Raw genomic sequence first — 19,462 nt, forward strand, 5'->3', positions numbered from 1 at the left:
AGTTGGCTATTTATTTTATAAAAGATTTTGGCATTTTCTATAGTGCAGTCTGTCAGTGTTTTCCTTTATGGATTTGTGTATATTCATGCCTTTGGATGACCAGACTGTAAGCTTCTTGAAGGCAGAAACCATATTTTATTCTTTTCTTCGTCCACAGAAGGCAGCACAGGGCCCAGCTCATAGTACTTATTAAGTAAGTGCTTATTGAATAAATTCACTCATCGAAGGCCAGGCTTGCTTGCTTGCTTATTTATTTATTTATTCATTTATTTATTTATTCCTTCATCCGCGATTATTGAAGAGCTGTTATATGCCAGGCACTGTGCTAATTGCTAGAGATACAATAGTGGACAAAGGGCAAAATAGAATTCTCTTGTGGTGTTCAGAGTGAAGCATTGTGACGGGTTATGGAACTTAGTGAGACATGGGTTCAAATTCTATTTGTCTGTCGCTGGGCATATTACAGAACATCTGTGAGTTTCTTTTTTTAACCTATAGAATGGAATATAAATCCCTTCCTTCAAGTGCACAAAGAATTCAAGCGCACGAAGTTTGTAAAACACCTTGCATAGTACCTATTACGTAGTCTGTAATAAACAGTGTTATCTTTCTTCCCGACACGGTATAATCTGAAGCCTGCTGAGAACGCTAGCCCTCTTTCTTTGTCCGTCTCTTCTTAGAAATGATCGTGGTCCTGAACTTCTCCCATTACAGACTCACTTCTTTGGTTTGCTCTTCTGATAGCTCTCAGAGTTGTCACTTTAAGCTATTCTTAAATTCTTCTTCTCTTTTTTGTGCAAGCAGATCAACCCAAATTGCCTTCCTTATTGGGATCTGGAGAACAGGGAACTTAGGAGTTAAAGAGCTTGTTGAATTCTGTCTTGGACGATAGAGATATTTGGTTGTGGGAGTGAGTATGTACGTCTGTGCACATCTTTTGGCAGCAGAAGGGAGAAGGGAAATTGGCAGGTGATTGAAGCAGAAGAACCCAGAAAGAGAAGGTGGCCTGGCTCCAAAGATGGATTCCTCTCACACCAGATAAATTTGCTGGCAATGGACGAATACGATTCAATTAGAGAGCATCCCTCTCTCGGGGCGAAATGATAGGAAAGATTATAAGGCAGCATTGTAAGGCTTGCGGGGATTTATGATGTGGGCAAACCTCATTTCTGGGAATTCCCACTCTGTCCTGTACCCTTCCCAGCTTTTTGGCTGCCTCTCCTCAATGTCTTCTCTCTCTTGGCCCAGTTTCTGCCAAGCTCCAGGATTCTTCAGGTACCATCCTGTCAAAATGATGAACATTCCAAATTCCCTCACATTAAAGGTTTGTCCATTTACCCTGCTACCACGGGGTGACAGAAAAGGCCCTGGGGAGAAATTCACACTTGAGGGCTGGCTTTGCCATTAGCCTTTGTGTGACCACTGGCCAGTCTCTTTTCCATGGGCCTCAGTTTGCCCTTTATAAAGTGTGAGGCTTGCACCAGGCAATCTCTAAAGTCTTTTCCAGTTTAAACAACCCTTGATTTGATGGTGCCATGCCTCCTCCAGCCCCGCCTTACAGAAATGGAGTTTTGCGTGTAAGTGTGCATGTGTGCTGGGTATTTAGTGAAGTCACACTCTGTGGATGCTGTGTCTACTCCTGTCTAAAATAAAAACTTGCTTGCTGACTGGTGGCAATTCTGATGTTCTAACTAGACCATGCGGTATTTATCCTGGATGGAAAATTTCTGGCGTTCACGGGGTGGTGGGGTGGGATGCTGTCTCCTCCGGCAGTCGGACGAGGATCCTGTTTGTCAGGGAGGCGGGGATGGGAAATGGGCATGCCCTTGGGGCAAACAGGCTTGGAGCAACTCCTGAGTGAGAGCAGTTTGTTGTTAGAGAGACTCAGCCTAGTCATATCAAGGGTGTCCTTGTCTAACTCCCAACAGTGCATGTAAAAAGTTAGCAACTTCCTTTGGGTATTTCCAGGCTTGTGCATGTTGGTATCTTTTCGTTAATTGCCCACTATCTTCTCGGAAGGAAATTTGAGGATGAAGTTATTGCTCAGAGACTTATTACATACATAAAAGTATCCTAGAAACAAACAAACAAACAAACAAACAAAAGATTAAAATATTGAAAACATGCCTGGGAACGGGATTTCTTCTGGGAACACAAGAAAGGAGAGGAGACGCGAAAACTACTTTAACATAGAGTTGACACATAGAAATGGTGCCAGTAGTTCTTAGAATCCGATAAAAAGAAATTAGTGTCAACTTTAGGATGTTGACCTTAACCAAGAGAGAACATTCTAGTGGTGAGTCCTATTAAACACTTACTCATTCTTCAAATCCTGCTCAGTAGTTACCCTTTGGGGGAAAACTTTCCTGACTCTCTTCTCATATCCCTTTCGCTTTGTTCTGGTAATTCCAACTCTCCTTCAGGTGCCAAATGTCACTTCCTCAGGGAGCCTTACCTGATTCCTAAACCATTTCTCCACACCAGCCAAGTTTGATTAAGTTCACTGTTATGCTATTCCATAGCACCTTATAATCCTCTCTCATGGTACCTATCATGGTTCCAGTGTTATATTTATTTATGTGATTGGCTTGCCATATCTGTCTTCCCCATTTGCCTGTAAATTACATACGGGTTGAGATCAGATCTGTTTTATTCATTGTTGTGTCTCCAGGGTCAAATACAGTACCTTAGCACATGGGAGGTGCTCAATAAATTTGTTAGCAGATGAGTAGACATATAAATAATTTAATGAGTTTTTTTTTTTTAAACTGAAGAGAATTCTCCTTTTCTGGACACCATAAAAAATAACTAAACTAGGGCTTCCCTGGTGGCGCAGTGGTTGGGAGTCTGCCTGCCAATGCAGGGGACACGGGTTCGTGCCCCGGTCCGGGAAGATCCCACATGCCGCGGAGCGGCTAGGCCTGTGAGCCATGGCCGCTGAGCCTGCGCGTCCGGAGCCTGTGCTCTGCAACCGGAGAGGCCACAACGGTGAGAGGCCCGCGTACCGCAAAAAAAAAAAAAAAACTAAACTAAAATCCAAACAGCTCCACCAAATAATCTTGGATAGTTTTGCGGATATCTTTGCTTCTCTGCTCATTGTCAGGGCCTTGATTTCAGAAATGCTTTTGGCCAAGACCTTATCAGTTCATTGCCAATCCCCTGATTTCAAAAATACTTTTGGCCAAGGTGTAGTGCTCATTGCCATTTGACATATTTAGAACTCTAAGATATCTGCTGCTGTTAGGAAGCTGAGACAACCAAGGACACCTTGGAAAAATTTGAAACATAGTCAATGCCAAACTTCCAAGAAATCATACAGACAGTTGTTCCGAAGATGTGATACGTTGTTCCAAACACATATTAGTGAAACTCCACCCAACAGCACAATTCTGAGGTAATAAGCGCAAGGGAATAGCCACACTCTGCAGTAATTTAACCTGCTTTTTCCGCTTGGCTGGCAAGTGCTTCAAAGGTTGGGGAGCTGTGTTAATCAGAACTTGCCTCTGCAGCTGTGCTGAACTTGAATGTGGAGGGAGGGGCACAGCAGACGAATTGGAGTCAGCACCTTGTGAGGCAGGGACATGGATTTTCATTGCTATTTATTCATTTAACCTTTCATTTTCTTCATCTGTAAAAGTAAAATTGTTAAAAGTGATGACCTTTGAGGTTTTATATGTTTTATTTAAGCAAATTCCTTTCTCCCAAATGAAAATTTATGTGGAGCTGAAATATAAAACAAACAGATGAAAGTTGAGCTGCTCAGTGAGAGTGTGTATGTATGTGGGGACATCTGGAATGCGCTCTGTTAATTTTACCTCCGTCACTCTCAGAAAGATCTGGAATACCTTTTTTAGAAAATGAGAAATAACAGCTCCTTGAAACACAGTTTGAAAAGCATGACTGTGTCTCTCATTTCTAATTCAGTTTGGTTCTATTACATGGGTGTAGATTTAGGTCCAGAGTCCTTTCTATGACTGTTTTTAAAGAAAGATATTTCCATGTCTTAGATGATGGGTTATTATTCGAAGTGTCATCCTAAATTAGAAATCAATCCCAGGAAAGAATCAGGGTTATCTTGAAGCAAAAGGACAGTTTTTTTGTTTGTTTGCGGTACGCGCTCCTCTCACTGTTGTGGCCTCTCCCGTTGCGGAGCAACAGGCTCTGGACGCGCAGGCTCAGCGGCCATGGCTCACGGGTGCAGCCGCTCCGCGGCATATGGGATCTTCCCGGACCGAGGCACAAACCCGTGTCCCCTGCATCGGCAGGTGGACTCTCAACCACTGCGCCACCAGGGAAGCCCTAAAGGACAGTTTTGTTGTTCTCAAGGTTTGCAAACCAGGGACGCTGCAGAGGCCACAGTTGGGAGAGTCATAAGGGAACAGGATGGCCCTTGCAGCCTGACCACAAGTTTTAGATGATTGACTGTCATCCAAGCTTCTCATTAGGGGTTTTTCCAGGTAGGACCTTAGCAGAATCAGAAGTCCTTATAGGGTTTGTTTGTGTGTGGTTTTTCTAAGAAAGAATTACGTGACTCAGTCCCAGGTCTGTCGTGACTGCCTGGCTCCGTTTTATTTTTGGTCCCTGTCAGCCACACCTGGTCCATTTTCTGTATTCCTTCTTAAGGTATTTCTCTTATTTTTACGTTTCCTCAGGGGGTGTTATTTTATTTTTACAGAAGCAATACTGAGTATAAGAAAATCTATATGCAGGGACTTCCCTGGTGCTCCAGTGGTAAAGAATTCACCTTCCAGTGCAGGGGACGTGGGTTCGATCCCTGGTTAGGGAACTAAGATCCCACATGCTGTGGGGCAACTAAGTCCACGCAACACAACTACTGAGCTGGCGCGCCTCAATGAGAAAGAGAAAATCCACACACCACAACTAAAGAGAAGCCTGCGCGCCACAACTAGAGAGAAGCCTGTGCGCCTCAATGAAGATCCCGCGTGCCGCAACTAAGAACCAATGAAGCCAAAAAAAGAGAAAAAAAATTACTAAAATTAAAAAAAGAGAAAATCTATACACAAAAAGAAGATTTAAGCAGCATTTTGTGTTCAGCACAGTGAGATTTAGTGAGAAAATGTTACTGCAAAATGTTAGATGCTGTTCAGTACAGCACACAGGAAACATAATGAGCAGAACAATGTTGTAGGATATTGCTATGCTTCAACTGTGATGAACAGTCATTTGTTAACCCAATAGCTGCTGTGTTACATTGGCCAGTATCTCCTTACAAACAAGAGACACTTTTATGCAAATATTGAAAAGTGTTTGTGAGATCTTTGCTGAGGAAAAATAATATCAAGCCCCAAAACACGTTAAGATGTGTGAAATTCCATATGCATCTTACTTACAGCAGACTCTTAGTCTTGATGTTAGAAGTGTGAATTGAACTAATTAATGAATTTGATCCAAGCTCTTCAGGCTGTGGTTGTGGTGAAACAACTCAAAACCGGTCTGCAGTAGGACTTGGAGAGGATAGTTTTGTAGTGGAAGAACAGGTGTTGGTGTGGGGACGGATAGCTGTGCAAGCCCAGGTGGGCTCTGTCTCTTGGCATTTATTCTCAGGAAAATGTCACCAATAGCAGATTCCTGGGTAGCATCAGTCACGCAGTAGCAGTTACACCTTTCACTATGCCGGTAGCAGAACCCTTTTGAGAAGCCACAGGCTACAATTGTACCTGTGGCAGTAGGGGTCTTCTTTTTGAAAGGTGAAGTTTGGCCACTCTCCTCCTCCCTTTTCTTTTCTTTTAACCAATTTTTTTCTCAGCATTGTGGAGTGATGTCACATTTTCTATTACTAGTCCAAAGTTGAGAGGAAAAGAAAATGCGTTATATGGATGTGATCCAAAAAGATTTGGAGTGAGTGTAGGGATAAATGATGAGAGACATATATATTTCTCTGGTTCTAGATTCCCTTGCAAATGCACCTTTTTAAGGGAAGAGCAGTTAACATTTACTTTTTTACATTTAATTTTTATGTGTAGATAATATTCCAATGGTTCAAAAACATTGTATACATTACGTATACAGTGAAAAGTGTCGTCCCCCCCCCACCCCCGCCCCGGTCATTGTCCCCCCCAATGACCTCATTCTCCCCTAATGGGTCACCCTTGTTCTTAGCTTCCTGTATCACCTTCCAGAAATTCCCTGGGGCATATGCAAACAAGAACAAATACTGATTCTTGTTTTAGGAAAGCAAAACAGATGATTTTTAAAATTCATTCCAGGAACGTGGTAAGTATTTCTTCCTGTATCTAAAACTCATGTACAAAATTCTTCTGATATTTTATTGTAAGTGGCAGTACAAAGGACAGAGAACTCATGGGTGGAAGAGTGCTTCCTGAAACTGACATGCTGAATAAGGGTAGCAAAGTGTAGTCAAATCCAGACTCTCAGAGTATACAGTTCCCCTTTCTATCCCCGAAAGCTAAGGGAGAGAGCTGGGAGGAACAAAGGAAAAGTAAACTAGACCCATACCTAGAAATAATTTACAGATGCAGTGTGGTTGTCTTTTCAAATCAACTGCTTTTTCTATTATTTCCTAAAGTCATTAAATAAACCACGGCCAGTGCTAATGCAGTTCGGTGAGTTCAGAGCAGAGCCCTTGGTTTTGGCAAATCACTCAGCTGGCCCTAGAAATGGGGGTGGATCCCACTGGAGCTGAAAGAATTACAGTGTTTCCTTCCTCTTGATGACTCTCTCTGGGAACATGCCTGGAAGGAGTGAGTGTGGGAGATGAGGTGGTACTTACTCAGAGGCAGGGCTGGATGTGTGTGTGTGTGTGTGTGTGTGTGTGTGTGTGTGTGTGGACGGGTAACTGTGCTCTGGTGTTATTTTTGGAGGCTGTAATTCCACAGCTAGGTTTCCTAGCTCATTCTCTCTTGCGATGCTTTTCTTATCCTAACCTCTGTTCCCTCTCTTGAAATCCTAAAGTTAAACCAATGAGGCTAGAAGCAAGATAGATGCTTGAGGGTCAGGCTTGGGAACCCATTCTACTCAAGATTCCTTCCCTCAGCGTACTGAGTTAATATTACAAGAAAAATATTGCAACACCAACTCCTACTTACATTAAGACTTGACTTTGAAATTCTTCCTAGTGAATCAGATAAAAATGTAGCTCCTAATAGGATCATCCACAAAACATCACTGTATACATCAAACATTGGCAAATGCCGTCAAAAACAAATTGTATGAGGACTTCATGGCAGGCACAGTGCTTGGCATAAGTAGGTCTGGTAAATGAATACCAGTCAGCTCCAAATCCTCAGCAACCACTGATCACCTTTCTATAGCATTTTGTAAAAGCGTAACATTTGCTTTCCCCCCCTCATAAATTCAGTAATTATCAAAACAGTCTTTTAAATATGGGCAAAGGGGTCAGTTTAGACTCAGAAGGGCACTTTCATTTTTTAAAAAAATTTTATTGAAGTATAGTTGATTTACAATGTTGTGTTAATTTCTGCTGTACAGCGAAGTGATTCGGTTATACATATATATATTATTTTTATTTATTTATTTATTTATTTATTTTTTGCGGTACGTGGGCCTCTCACCGTTGTGGCCTCTCCTGTTGTGGAGCACAGGCTCCGGACGCGCAGGCTCAGCGGCCATGTCTCACGGGCCCAGCCGCTCCGTGGCATGCGGGATCCTCCTGGACCAGGGCACGAACCCGCGTCCCCTGCATCCGCAGGCGGGCTCTCAACCACTGTGCCACCAGGGAAGCCCTATATATTCTTCTTCATATTCTTTTCCATTATGGTTTATCACAGGATATTGAATATAGATAGTTCCCTGTGCTATACAGTAGGACCTTGTTGTTTATTCATCCTGTATATAATAGTTTGCATCTGCTAACCTCAAACTCCCAATCCTTCCCTTCCCCACCACCCCTCCCCCTTGGCAACCACAGGTCTGTTTCTGTTTCATAGACTGGTTCATTTGGGTCATATTTCAGATTCCACATATAAGTGATATCATATAGTATTTGTCTCTTTCTCACTTACTTCACTTAATATGATAATCTCTAGGTCTATCCATGTTGCTGTAAACGGCATTATTTCATTTTTTATGGCTGAGCAATATTCCATGGGGTGTGTGTATATATATACCACATCTTCTTTATCCATTCATCTGTCAATGGACATTTAGGTTTTTTCCATGTCTTGGCTATTGTGAATAGAAGAGAACTTTCATTTTTAACCTCATGTTTCAACAAGTGGGAGCCAAGTGAATTAGTGAAACTGAACTAGATCTGGTATAAAATTTGTCCATCTGTCCGTCCATCCATCCATCTAGCCAACAAATATTTATTAAGTCCTCTATATGCTGAGAATAGGTAGAATATTCCTATGTAAATCAATGCAAATAAAACAGCTTCAATTCTCATTCTAATGGAATGTATCATCTAGGAGGAGAGAGATCAAATAAAATAATCACAGACTGTGGTAATCTTTATGGGATGAGAGTGTGTAGATATTATAGATAAGATAAGTAAAGAAGATGTCCATGAGAAAGGCATTTAAGCTAAGACCCCAAAGGATGAGACAAATTAGCCATGAAAAGAGTGGAAAAGAGCATTCCAGGCACAGGGATCAGCATGTCCAAAGGTTTTGAGGTAGGAAAGGGCATGGTATAGCTAAGGAACTGAAAGATCAGTGAGAATTTGAATTCCAGCTCTGACTTCAATAGCTGTGGAAGATAGAATAAGCTACTCAATCTTTTGAGCCCTAATTTCTTTATATTTAAAAATGAGATCATGGCGCATACTCCCAGGAGAGAATTTGATGAATATTAAATGAGATAACATGGAACATACTTGAATCACTTTACATCTACATAAAGGTCCCTGAGACTCCAGTAGCCCTCATCACCCGCTGTGCTTGACCTTTCTAGTCTCCTGATCATTTTATGTAGACTTGAGAAGCAACCATCACTGGAGCCAGAAAACAACCTCCATCCCTGGTATTTCCACATTCACCAAGAGGAGAGAATAGGCACAGATTCCATTTGCTTATCTTCGAAACTTTGGAAATGAGAAGAGAAAGGGAAATAGGGAGAGGGAGAGAAAGAAAGTGAAATGAGAGGGTTTTCTTTTTGTAAATGTGCTTTATCACTTAGTAAATAAATCTTAAAAGTCAGGTAGGATTTTCTTTTTACATTTGGGAAGATTTGAGGTTTGGGGCTAGGTGTTCAGAAGCAGAATAAAGAGAAATGAAATAATGGTCATTGAGTATCCTGTATATTGCAGACACAGTGCTTGGCAGCTTATGTAGTTTAACTCATTTAATCTTTACAAGAATTCTGCAAGAAAGGTCTTATTAGGCTCATTTCAAAGATGAGGGTCAGAGGGAAATGTAGACTTCACTCAGTCCCTCCCTTAGCTTGCGGAATTTAATGTGGAATCAGGCAATACTTTGATAATGATGAGAGTCTATAAAGTTAGCATATGGTGTATGTCATTGACATATTTCTTTAGAATACATTATTATTGGGGTAGAACCACATTATCATTAATTGATCAATAATTAATGATAAATAATGATAATGTCATTATCATGAATTTGTCTCAATTCAGCAAACACTTACTGAATACTTAACTATGTCTCAGGCACTGTAGTGCATAAAGACACCTAGTGCACATCTTGTTTTGGGAATGGAGAATAACCGATAGTCCATTACAGCTAGGGCATGCAATGGGGCAGCAGTGGTTAGCAGGGTCTAGGTGATGAAGAGTCTTGATGCCATGGTAAAGAGTTTGGGATTTTGTCCAATGAGAGATAGGCACATGATCAGAGTAGCATTTTAGAAAGACGGCTCACACAGTTATTTTTAGACAAGGCTTTGTAAACACCAGCTTATCCTGTGGGGCCATGTTAATAACCTTCCTCATACATTATGTTCCGTCTTTTCCTTTTAGCAACAGTGGACGGTGCCATGGACCTGATCTTGATCAATTCCCTACCTCTCGTGTCTGACGCTGAGACATCCCTCACCTGCATCGCCTCTGGATGGCGCCCCCATGAGCCCATCATCATAGGAAGGGACTTTGAAGCCTTAATGAACCAGCACCAGGATCCACTGGAAGTTACTCAAGATGCAACCAGAGAATGGGCTAAAAAAGTTGTTTGGAAGAGAGAAAAGGCTAGTACAATCAATGGTGCTTATTTCTGTGAAGGGCGAGTTCGAGGAGAGGCAATAAGGATACGGACCATGAAGATGCGCCAACAAGGTAACGTGCCCCTTGGTTGTGGGCAGGTGAGGTCCACTGAGACCCACACCCGCCTCTTGTCTTGACAGCTGCTCACTCAGGCTGGGGATGAGCTGCCTGAGAGCATTAGAGATGAGAGATGATCTAGTCCAACTCCCTCACATACAATCCTTTCACTAGACCTTGTGCCTAGTTCATGAGATGAAATGAAATATATCACATGTTCTACTAAGGGCTCCATGGTCCTGATGGAGATATGAACATGTTACGTGTATATAATATGATTCACAGCAATGAAGACAAGTGTCCACCGCCAAACTATGGGCTATTTTGAGTTTTCTCATTGATTTTTCATTTGATTCCTTATTTGTTTTCTTGGCCTCTGAGTATTCATAACAGAAGTTAATGTTTTCAGAGGAAAAATATGGTAGAAATAAAACATTAAGGGAAACATCTCTCAATAACTCAATTTAATTAGTTACTTGGTACAGTGGTTATCTATTGACATAATAATGCTGTGTAACACACGACCAAAGCCACAGTGGCATAATGATAATGACTCATAGCTTGTGAGTCTAAGTCAGCTGGGTTGATAGCTGGCTGATCTTGACTGGGCAGCTCTCTCATGTGTGTGGATATTGGCTGGCTCTAGGCTTATTAGGCTGGCCCTGGTTGGGCTACCTTGGCTCTGTTCCACGTGACTGTTATCCGTTAGCAGGCTAATGTAGATATGTTCTCATGGAGACAGCAGGGGTGCAAGAGAGCCAGCGGAAACACACGAGGCTTCTTGAAACCTAACCTTAGTACTGTATACTCTCACTTCTGCCTCACTTTTATTGCCCAAAGCAAGTCGAACAGCTGAGCCTAAAGTCAGAATGGGAGGGTATTACACAATTACATGGCCACGAGTATGGATACAGGGAGGGATGAAGAATTGGGACCCTTTTTTTCAGGCGACATGATTTAATTTTAGAAGTGGAGTACCCAGGCCCAGCTCACAGAACACCAGAACTTTTGAAGGAGGACCTTGAGAGCCTTGTGCAGAGGAAGAGTATTACTCCTTTCTGTGCCTCAAAAAGCAGTGATGTGATGGAACCCTTCTCCCAAAATAGAAGTGGGTCCTGAGCTGTATCTTTGGGCCAGTCCACCAAACTCATGGCAGTTGGAGGAGATGTCATTGTAAACATTATTTAATGACTCTGTTCTGCCCTAAGGCTCCCAAGTTTGGACAGGCAGGTAGACTTCTGGTGCTCTTGATGCTATCTACTGGGACGAAGGTACAGATTCCAGCAGAAATGACCTCTCCTTGTTCTGACAGAAATGATCTGGCCCCTCACCCTCAGTCCCTTTCTCTGGGTTGGTTATTACTAAAATGAAGGGGTCCTCACCAAATTAACATCATCATAACCACACGAGACTGTGGACTGAGGATGTGTCATTTCATGAGACAATGACATTGTGAGCTCTTTAGGATTTGATTTTTAATTGTAAAATTGAGCCAGATAAATTATGCACCTCTGCACATTTCTGACTGTCAGCTTTTTATATAGGAATCTGTAGGTTTTTTAGATTACTGCTTCTCAAGGTTAAAAATGCTTATAAAATCACCCTAAGGGTCTTGTTAAAATGCAGACTCTGAGTCAGTAGATCCTTGGGGAGAGTCCTGAGATTCTGCATTTCTAACAAGGTTCCAGGGGATAAGACGTTGCTGGGCTGAGGACCACACTTTGAGTAGCAAGGGGTTAGAGTCAGCCCCTAGCTGGGGTCTACCTGAAAATATTTCTTTGAATTTGCTAATGGTGGTAATTAAAAAATTTGAAGGCAGCAAGCTCGTTTTAAGATCAAAGTGATAAAATCATTATTCATCACAAATGAGGGAAAAGGCCCTCTTAGCAAAACTATAACATTCACCTTTAAATGGCATCAGGCGAGTGGGAAAAGTGCACAACAGAAATTCCCAGGAATGCAGCTCTCTGATGAGGGAAGAGAGGTTGAACAAAGGGATGTGAGGTGTGCCAAAGCTATCGTGGCTGAAAAGTCGGCTCTGTTATTTTTCACATGTGTCATTGGGATCTGACTTGTGTAAAGAGTTATGTCCTTCTGCTGTTATGCCCACATTCTGAATGAAGATGATCTGAGATTTGTGCCCCAGTGATCTCACAGGTTTGACATGAGAAGTGCCCTTTCTGGGCTGTCCTGAAAATGTATAAATAAGAATCCGTAGAGCAAATTAAAACAGAATATTGGGAGTCAAAAACCAACCGTAGGGCTTCCCTGGTGGTGCAGTGGTTGAGGGTCCGCCTGCCGATGCAGGGAACACGGGTTCGTGCCCCGGTCCGGGAGGATCTCACATGCCGCGGAGCGGCTGGGCCCGTGAGCCATGGCCACTGAGCCTGCGCGGCCGGAGCCTGTGCTCCGCGACGGGGGAGGCCACGGCAGTGAGAGGCCCGCTTACCGCAGAAAAAAAAACCAAAACAAAACCAACCGTAATGATCCCGCCAAAGTGAGAGTCCAGGTCAGCACAGGTAAAGCATAGTTTAAGTTCAGTTAAATGAGGCTAAGGCAGGCATGGGTAGTGAGGAACAGTGAAGAGAAGATGGCTTTTCGACTCAACTTCACCTGAGTTTAATTCTTTCTCTACCACTTACCAGCTGTATGGCCTTAAGCAAGTTATTCAACTTCTATTGGTCTCATTTTTCATCGTCTGTGAAATGGGTATAATATCTTCAAAAGCGTCTTAGGTTTTAAATAAGAGTAAGATGGTATATACAAGAAGCCAGCTCCCATGAGTGTAAGATTTGATTTACACAGTAGATATGTTCCTGAAAGCTCACTGTAAAGTGAGACATTGCAGAACAATTTACATAATAATAACAATAGCAGTTTGTAAATGGTGGGAATAAGATTTAATGCCAAGCGGTCTGGCTTCAGAGTCTGTATTTATTGCACTACCCTCTCTATATCACTCTCACTTACTTTAACCACCCACCCCAATTCTGAGCACTTGTTTTATAAAGTACAACAAACTCTAGTTGAAACCCCAAAAAGCAACCTAGAGCACAGAGATACGGGAGTGGAGGTTAGTCAGACATGGGTTTGAGCCTAGCTCTGCAACTGCTGGTATAACCCAGCGCAAATTACTTACCTGAAATCATAGTTTGCTCATTTGAAAAAATAAATGGGGATAGAGACTTTACCACATACATTTGAGAATCAAATGAAATCACCAACATTATCTGGCTCACAGTAAATGTTCAGTAATTGTCATTATTTAGTGCCTTGGAATGAGCAGTAATTTAGTGGGACTATTAATTTTGCTACTCAACTGTGGAAAATGTTAATATCATCTTTTAACATAATTATGGAGGTTTAGACAAAATAGGAAAATAGGAAGTACTTTCTCTCCTGTATTTGAATAACAACATCATCTCAAGCTGTTGAACTGATTTTCTTTTGTTGACCATCCAATGGCTGAAATATGGTGTAAGGAAAGTGATATCCTTTATGGTGAGTCAAGAAAACCTCCAACACTGTGTCTTCATGACGCTCTTAACTCCCTGGTTAAACATCACGGGAACTCAGGAGTGCCCGCCTAGGGACACAGCAGGATAGGATAAACATCACTATATCCCTGCTTTGCTGCTGACTCGTGCATCTGGGGAGGAAGTGGAAAATCCATTTGAGATGTGCCAAAACACAGCTTAAATTGGCTCACAGGCTCCAAATGGCCAAAGGGATTTTTATCAATGGCATCATCCAAAAAAGTCAAAAGCAGTTTTTTCAAACCTCCCTGCACATTGCATTTGGGGATAGGGAGGTATAAATGAAGTTTGGAACGTTTTCACATCCGAAGATCTATTACAGAGTGTTCCATCGGAAGAAACCTAGGTTATTTTTCTTCCTCTTTTCATTTGAGAAATGGCTTTGCTTTAAGAACATCCAATTTCCCAAACATGATTTGTGAAGTTGACCGAGAGGAGCCATTTGTACCTAAATAACTCACATGAGCATGTTAAATGTATGAAGAAAATAGGAAAATTTGAAATCGGATTCATTCATCTATTCTTTCATTCCACAGTATTCTTTTTTTTTTTTTTTAGAATATGTTGGGGGTAGGAGTTTATAATTAATTTATTTATTTTTGCTGTGTTGGGTCTTCGTTTCTGTGCGAGGGCCTTCTCTAGTTGTGGCAAGCGGGGGCCACTCTTCATCGCGGTGCGCGGGCCTCTCACTATCGCGACCTCTCTTGTTGCGGAGCACAGGCTCCAGATGCGCAGGCTCAGTATTTGTGGCTCACGGGCCTAGTTGCTCCACGGCATGTGGGATCCTCCCAGACCAGGGCTCAAACCCGTGTCCCCTGCATTAGCAGGCAGATTCTCAACTTCTGCGCCACCAGGGAAGCCCCCCACAAGTATTCTTAAACCTCTATTTGTGCCACACGTGGGAAACACAACAAAGTTAACATTTCCTGAATACTTATTATGTGCCTGACATCTCCCTAGCAATTTTCTACACATTGCTATGTAATTTAATCATTACCAAATGCATATCTGATGAGGACTATTATGATTTCATATTAGTAGGTAAGTCTTATAACTATTGTAACTAAAAGCATTCATATACCTGGTTTCCCGTGTTGGACCTGGGAAGGTAAACTTGGGTCTGATCCCTGTGTTGCCTTTCAAAACCGCCATGAGCCTACCCTCCTGGAATGCTCAGCCTAGTTTGAGTGGGGCTGTAATGGGGAAGGACAGGGTATATGGAGGGCAGTATGACGGCACTTAACCTGGATTCCAGGATTGTGTAAGGCCCCTGGAGAAAGTGACATCTAAATGGAGACCGATGAATGAGTAGGACTTGGTGAGACACAGGGGAAAGGAAGGAGCAGAAGAGAAGGGAGAAAGTTCATGACTTGGACGTGAGTGATCATGGGATCTGTTTGAGGGACTGAGTACAGTTGAGCATGGCTGGAAGTGAGAGGTAAGGTTGCCGGGCCCGGAGCAGGATGGGTCTGGAGGGCTGATGTCTGGAACAAGTGTGGAGCTCTTGAGTTTGTGTCTCAACTTTCACATTTATTGTTAGAAGGCCTTGGGAAGGGACTTGGTCACCCTTAACTCCATCTCCACACTGACAGACTGTGGATATCTGGTCTTCACAGGGCTGTTATGAAATTATACAAAATAACAACGGGCGTAAAATGACATTATTACTCTCAGTTTTTATTTATCATTAAATTAAAGGAGACAACTGAAATTTAGCTCAATTATTTTTCATCCATGAGAAGCGTCTTTGTTTATAACTTTTACTACCTTCTAGTTTCTTCTCCACCGCTTAAGGAATAAGTGAATTGTGTTCGTAGTTAAGGTCTGTGAGTTAATTAATCAATCCAAATGATCTCAAGCAAGTCATCCCATAACCTAGGCCTCAGCAATCTCATTTCTAAAAGAAGGTGTTATATGACCTATGAAAGGCCTCTGGAGCTGAGCTACCTGCTTCAAATCCTGGCTCTCCTGTGAGCTTGCTGTGTAACCTTGAACAGGTTACTTGACCTCTCTGGACCTTGATTTCCTCATTTGTAAAAGTAGGATAATTGTAGTACCTATCTCCTAGAGATCTTATGAAAATTAAATATGTGTGAAGTGCTTAGAACAATGCCTGGTCAATAGGGGCTTATTGTTTTCATGATCCAGTCGAGTCACGTGACTATCAGTCTATGCGTACTGTGTACAGGTCGGATTCCTGTGTCATCAGGAAGCCCAAGGTGCAAGGCTGGCTCGTGGATGCACTTTGTGAGTCCTCAGCAGAGAACGATCCACCTAGAGCCATGAATGCGGGAGGTGGCCAGCTGGGTGGCAGGGGAACTCTGGTGTGACTGTGTTCCGACCCCCAAAACAGGGAGCTTAAGAGGCGCAAAGTCTGAAATAATAAAAAAAACCACAGAATGGGGAAAACGTAAAGCCACACTGGAGTTGAGCCGAGTGGAGAATCTCAGTTCCTTTTCAGAATACAATGCTGAGCGAGAAGTCCCACGGTCAGCTAAACAATCTTCACACAAAGGAGCAGAAAATATAAACAAACCGCAGAGAAAGGAACAACAGCCTGAAATGGTCAGATAGTTCTCACAGGAGCCTGAGGGCATGTCGTAGAGAGCAACAGCTGTTCTGTTAGATTGCTAAATGAAGCACCTCCTCAGGTGAGAGGGAGCCCCAGAAGGCGGCCCCGAGGTCCCCTGCCTGCCTTCCCTGCCACTCATGGCCACACTGCACGTGTCACCACAGCGGCGTGGCCTTTGTTTATATTTGGGAAGGATCCTGACCTCTTCTAAGCACCCAGGGGTTTGGCATACATCATTTACTATTCCTAACAACAGTTTAAGGTAAATACTTTTACTCCTAAATTACAGATGAGGAAGCTGAGGGGTTCAGAGGTGAAATAACTGGGTCAAAAAGGTTCAGTAGGGCTTCCCTGGTGGCGCAGTGGTTGAGAGTCCACCTGCCGATGCCGGGGACATGGGTTCGTGCCCCGGTCCGGGAAGATCCCACATGCCGCGGAGCCTGCACGTCTGGAGCCTGTGCTCCGCAACGGGAGAGGCCACAACGGTGAGAGGCCCGAGTACGGCAAAAAAAAAAAAAAAAAAAAAAAAGGTTCAGTAAGTGGCAGAGGGTGGCCTTAAGCCCAAGACTGTCTAATTCCAGGGCTCACGGTGCTCTTTGATCTCCACCACTCTCCCTCTGGGTCCACCCCATGTCACTATCTGCACCACGGTATCTGTGTGGGAGTCTTCCAGGGCACTGTGCCCAGGTCAGCAGGCGCTGAGGAAAACAAGCAGATGTACCCAAAGCTCAGGTCCTTCTGAGCATGGTTCAGAGGCATCTTCTGCCTTCACAGTGTGGCTCTCTAAGCTCTCATGAAAACCAGCTGACTCCTGCCAAGTCATAGGCCTCATCTTCTGAGTCAAGGTTCATTTGTTCCTGGAAAAGATATATAACCTCATTTTCTCATTTGTTTTTTCTCTCTCTTTTAAAAGCTTCCTTCCTACCAGCTACTTTAACTATGACTGTGGACAGGGGAGATAATGTGAACATATCTTTCAAAAAGGTATTGATTAAAGAAGAAGATGCAGTGATTTACAAAAACGGTGAGTATGTGTTTTGTGTCATTCTGACACTGTTGTGCGAGACATCAGATAGCGTAAAACATACTGGGTCATTATCTTATTGCAGTCTTGGGGGCAGATGTTTGAAGTAAAGCTACTATGATGCAAGCTAATCAGATTCTATGATAGAAGCTGTCTTAGGTAACATGTTTGGTTACTTAAGTAAATTAAAGTAAAGATTTTTACACATTGTACATTTACAAATATACAGTATGAACTATGAACGTACAAGAACTATGAACGTACAAGAAAGTCCCATCATGATGTAATATGTGGGGTCTCAAATTCTGCCATGTAAAATGGGATGCTGTTTGATTGCAAGGCTAAGGAAATGACCAGAGTGAGCCTGGAAAGCCAACTGGCAGGGGTTCTGGGGGTCCAAGTGCGCAACCCAAATCTGCCTGGGTCTGACTACGGTTTGGCGCCACCTGGTGGCAGTTTCCTGACGCCGCTGGAATATTGATGGAGACTTCTGAGTTCTGTGGATGAATGACTTACAGGTTGGAGTAGTGATTCTAGTTATCTCTTAATTGATTAGTTGGCAAGTTTACCTGACGTTTTCCCCAGCTTTGTCGGTGTGCCTCTCCCTGCAGAAGATGAGAAATTTAGGCTACCCTCACCTTCATGTGTTTGGTGGTAGATCCTATAGACTAACCTATGTGCTCCAACACCATACTTTTCTCAACGTTTGGGAGAGCATTCGATAGTTCAGCCTTTTCATTCTTCTCCCCCCCATCTAATACGCTAGAGCACATTTTCTGTATCAGGCCAGGGAAAGCTGATCACGTGGAGGGGGCAGACAAGGAAACAGGAGTGTTTGAGTGAGACCCATTGTTCTCCACTTTTCTCCCTTACAGGTTCCTTCATCCATTCAGTGCCCCGGCATGAAGTACCTGATATTTTAGAAGTGCATCTGCCTCATGCTCAGCCCCAGGATGCTGGAGTGTACTCGGCCAGGTACATAGGAGGAAACCTCTTCACCTCGGCCTTCACCAGGCTAATAGTCCGGAGTAAGTGATGGTGTGGTTGTTAGGATTTTTAGTTGGAAGTAGCAGAAACTGACTCTGGCTACTTAAGCAAAAACCAGGGATTAGTTGAAAGTATACTGAAGACTTTAAAAAATCGATGGAAAAGCTGATAAGCAAATTCCAGAAAAGATCTTCCAGGGAAGATCTGGGGCTCAGCACCGGGGAGGGTGGGTGGACTTTAGGAGGCTACCATGACCCTAACTTAGCTTCAGTGATGTTTCTTTTACTTCTAAATGTTGAACTCTCAGGATGAACAATCAGATTGGCCTGACACGTGTCAGGTGTCTACTCGCCTAGACCAATGAGCTATAGACAAGGGTGGAGCCACATACTACATACAGAATGGTAATCACTGTGAGCTGGACAGTCTTCCCAAAAGGTGTCTGCTACAGGGAGATGAGTTGGGCCTTCTGGGTTGGCCTAGTATCTAGTTAAACCTTAAGTCTCCTGTAAATCCCAACTTTCCAGATCATTTAACTCTCAAATGTGATTTCTGTTTTCAGGTTTGAAAAATGCAAGAGTTAGAACTGGTGAAAACTTCTCCCCCATTATAACTATCAAAGTGGGTAGTAACTCTCACCAGTGGTTTTTACAAAAATTGATCTATAGAAAGCAAAAAATTTGCCCTGAATTTTCTCCGGTTATGTTAGGTATTCATGATATTAAATGTTCAGGCCTTCAGGTCTGAGTACTAGGGATGCCCTGTCATTCCTCTAATGATTAGCATCGCTAACTTGTGAAGAGTACTTATTTTGCTTTGCATTATATTTATGCATTCATTCATTCATGCAACAAATCCGTGTTGATTATAAGTCTCTGCCAGGCATTGTGCTGGTGTTGAGAATACAAGGATAATAAGATGAATCACTGTCCCTTGGGTAATTCCCAAGCAGAGCAGGTACATACATAAATAGATAAACAGATACTGCGATATGAAAATAGACATATGAAAAGTGTGGTTCATCTAGTTTGGGCAGGTGAAATCCCCTTTCATTCCTCTCTACTCTCGGAGAGTCTGAATGGCAAGGACACAATTTGCATTCATTTCATTAAGATGGTCTCTCCAGTGCG

General features: G+C 42.8%; 1 protein-coding gene across 2 annotated transcripts in view; it reads left to right on the forward strand.

The window, feature by feature from the left end:
- TEK (TEK receptor tyrosine kinase) overlaps positions 1-19,462 on the forward strand; it is a 103,929-nt gene that overhangs the window by 34,224 nt on the left and 50,243 nt on the right. For both annotated transcript variants that reach the window (XM_067744552.1, XM_067744551.1), the window contains exons 2-4: positions 9,917-10,228; positions 17,235-17,345; positions 18,221-18,373. In XM_067744552.1, coding sequence (XP_067600653.1) covers positions 9,917-10,228; positions 17,235-17,345; positions 18,221-18,373 — 576 coding nt within the window. The remainder of the gene's footprint in view (positions 1-9,916; positions 10,229-17,234; positions 17,346-18,220; positions 18,374-19,462) is intronic.

This window comes from Pseudorca crassidens, chromosome 7 (genome assembly GCF_039906515.1).
Source record: "Pseudorca crassidens isolate mPseCra1 chromosome 7, mPseCra1.hap1, whole genome shotgun sequence".
Lineage (NCBI taxonomy): Eukaryota > Metazoa > Chordata > Mammalia > Artiodactyla > Delphinidae > Pseudorca > Pseudorca crassidens.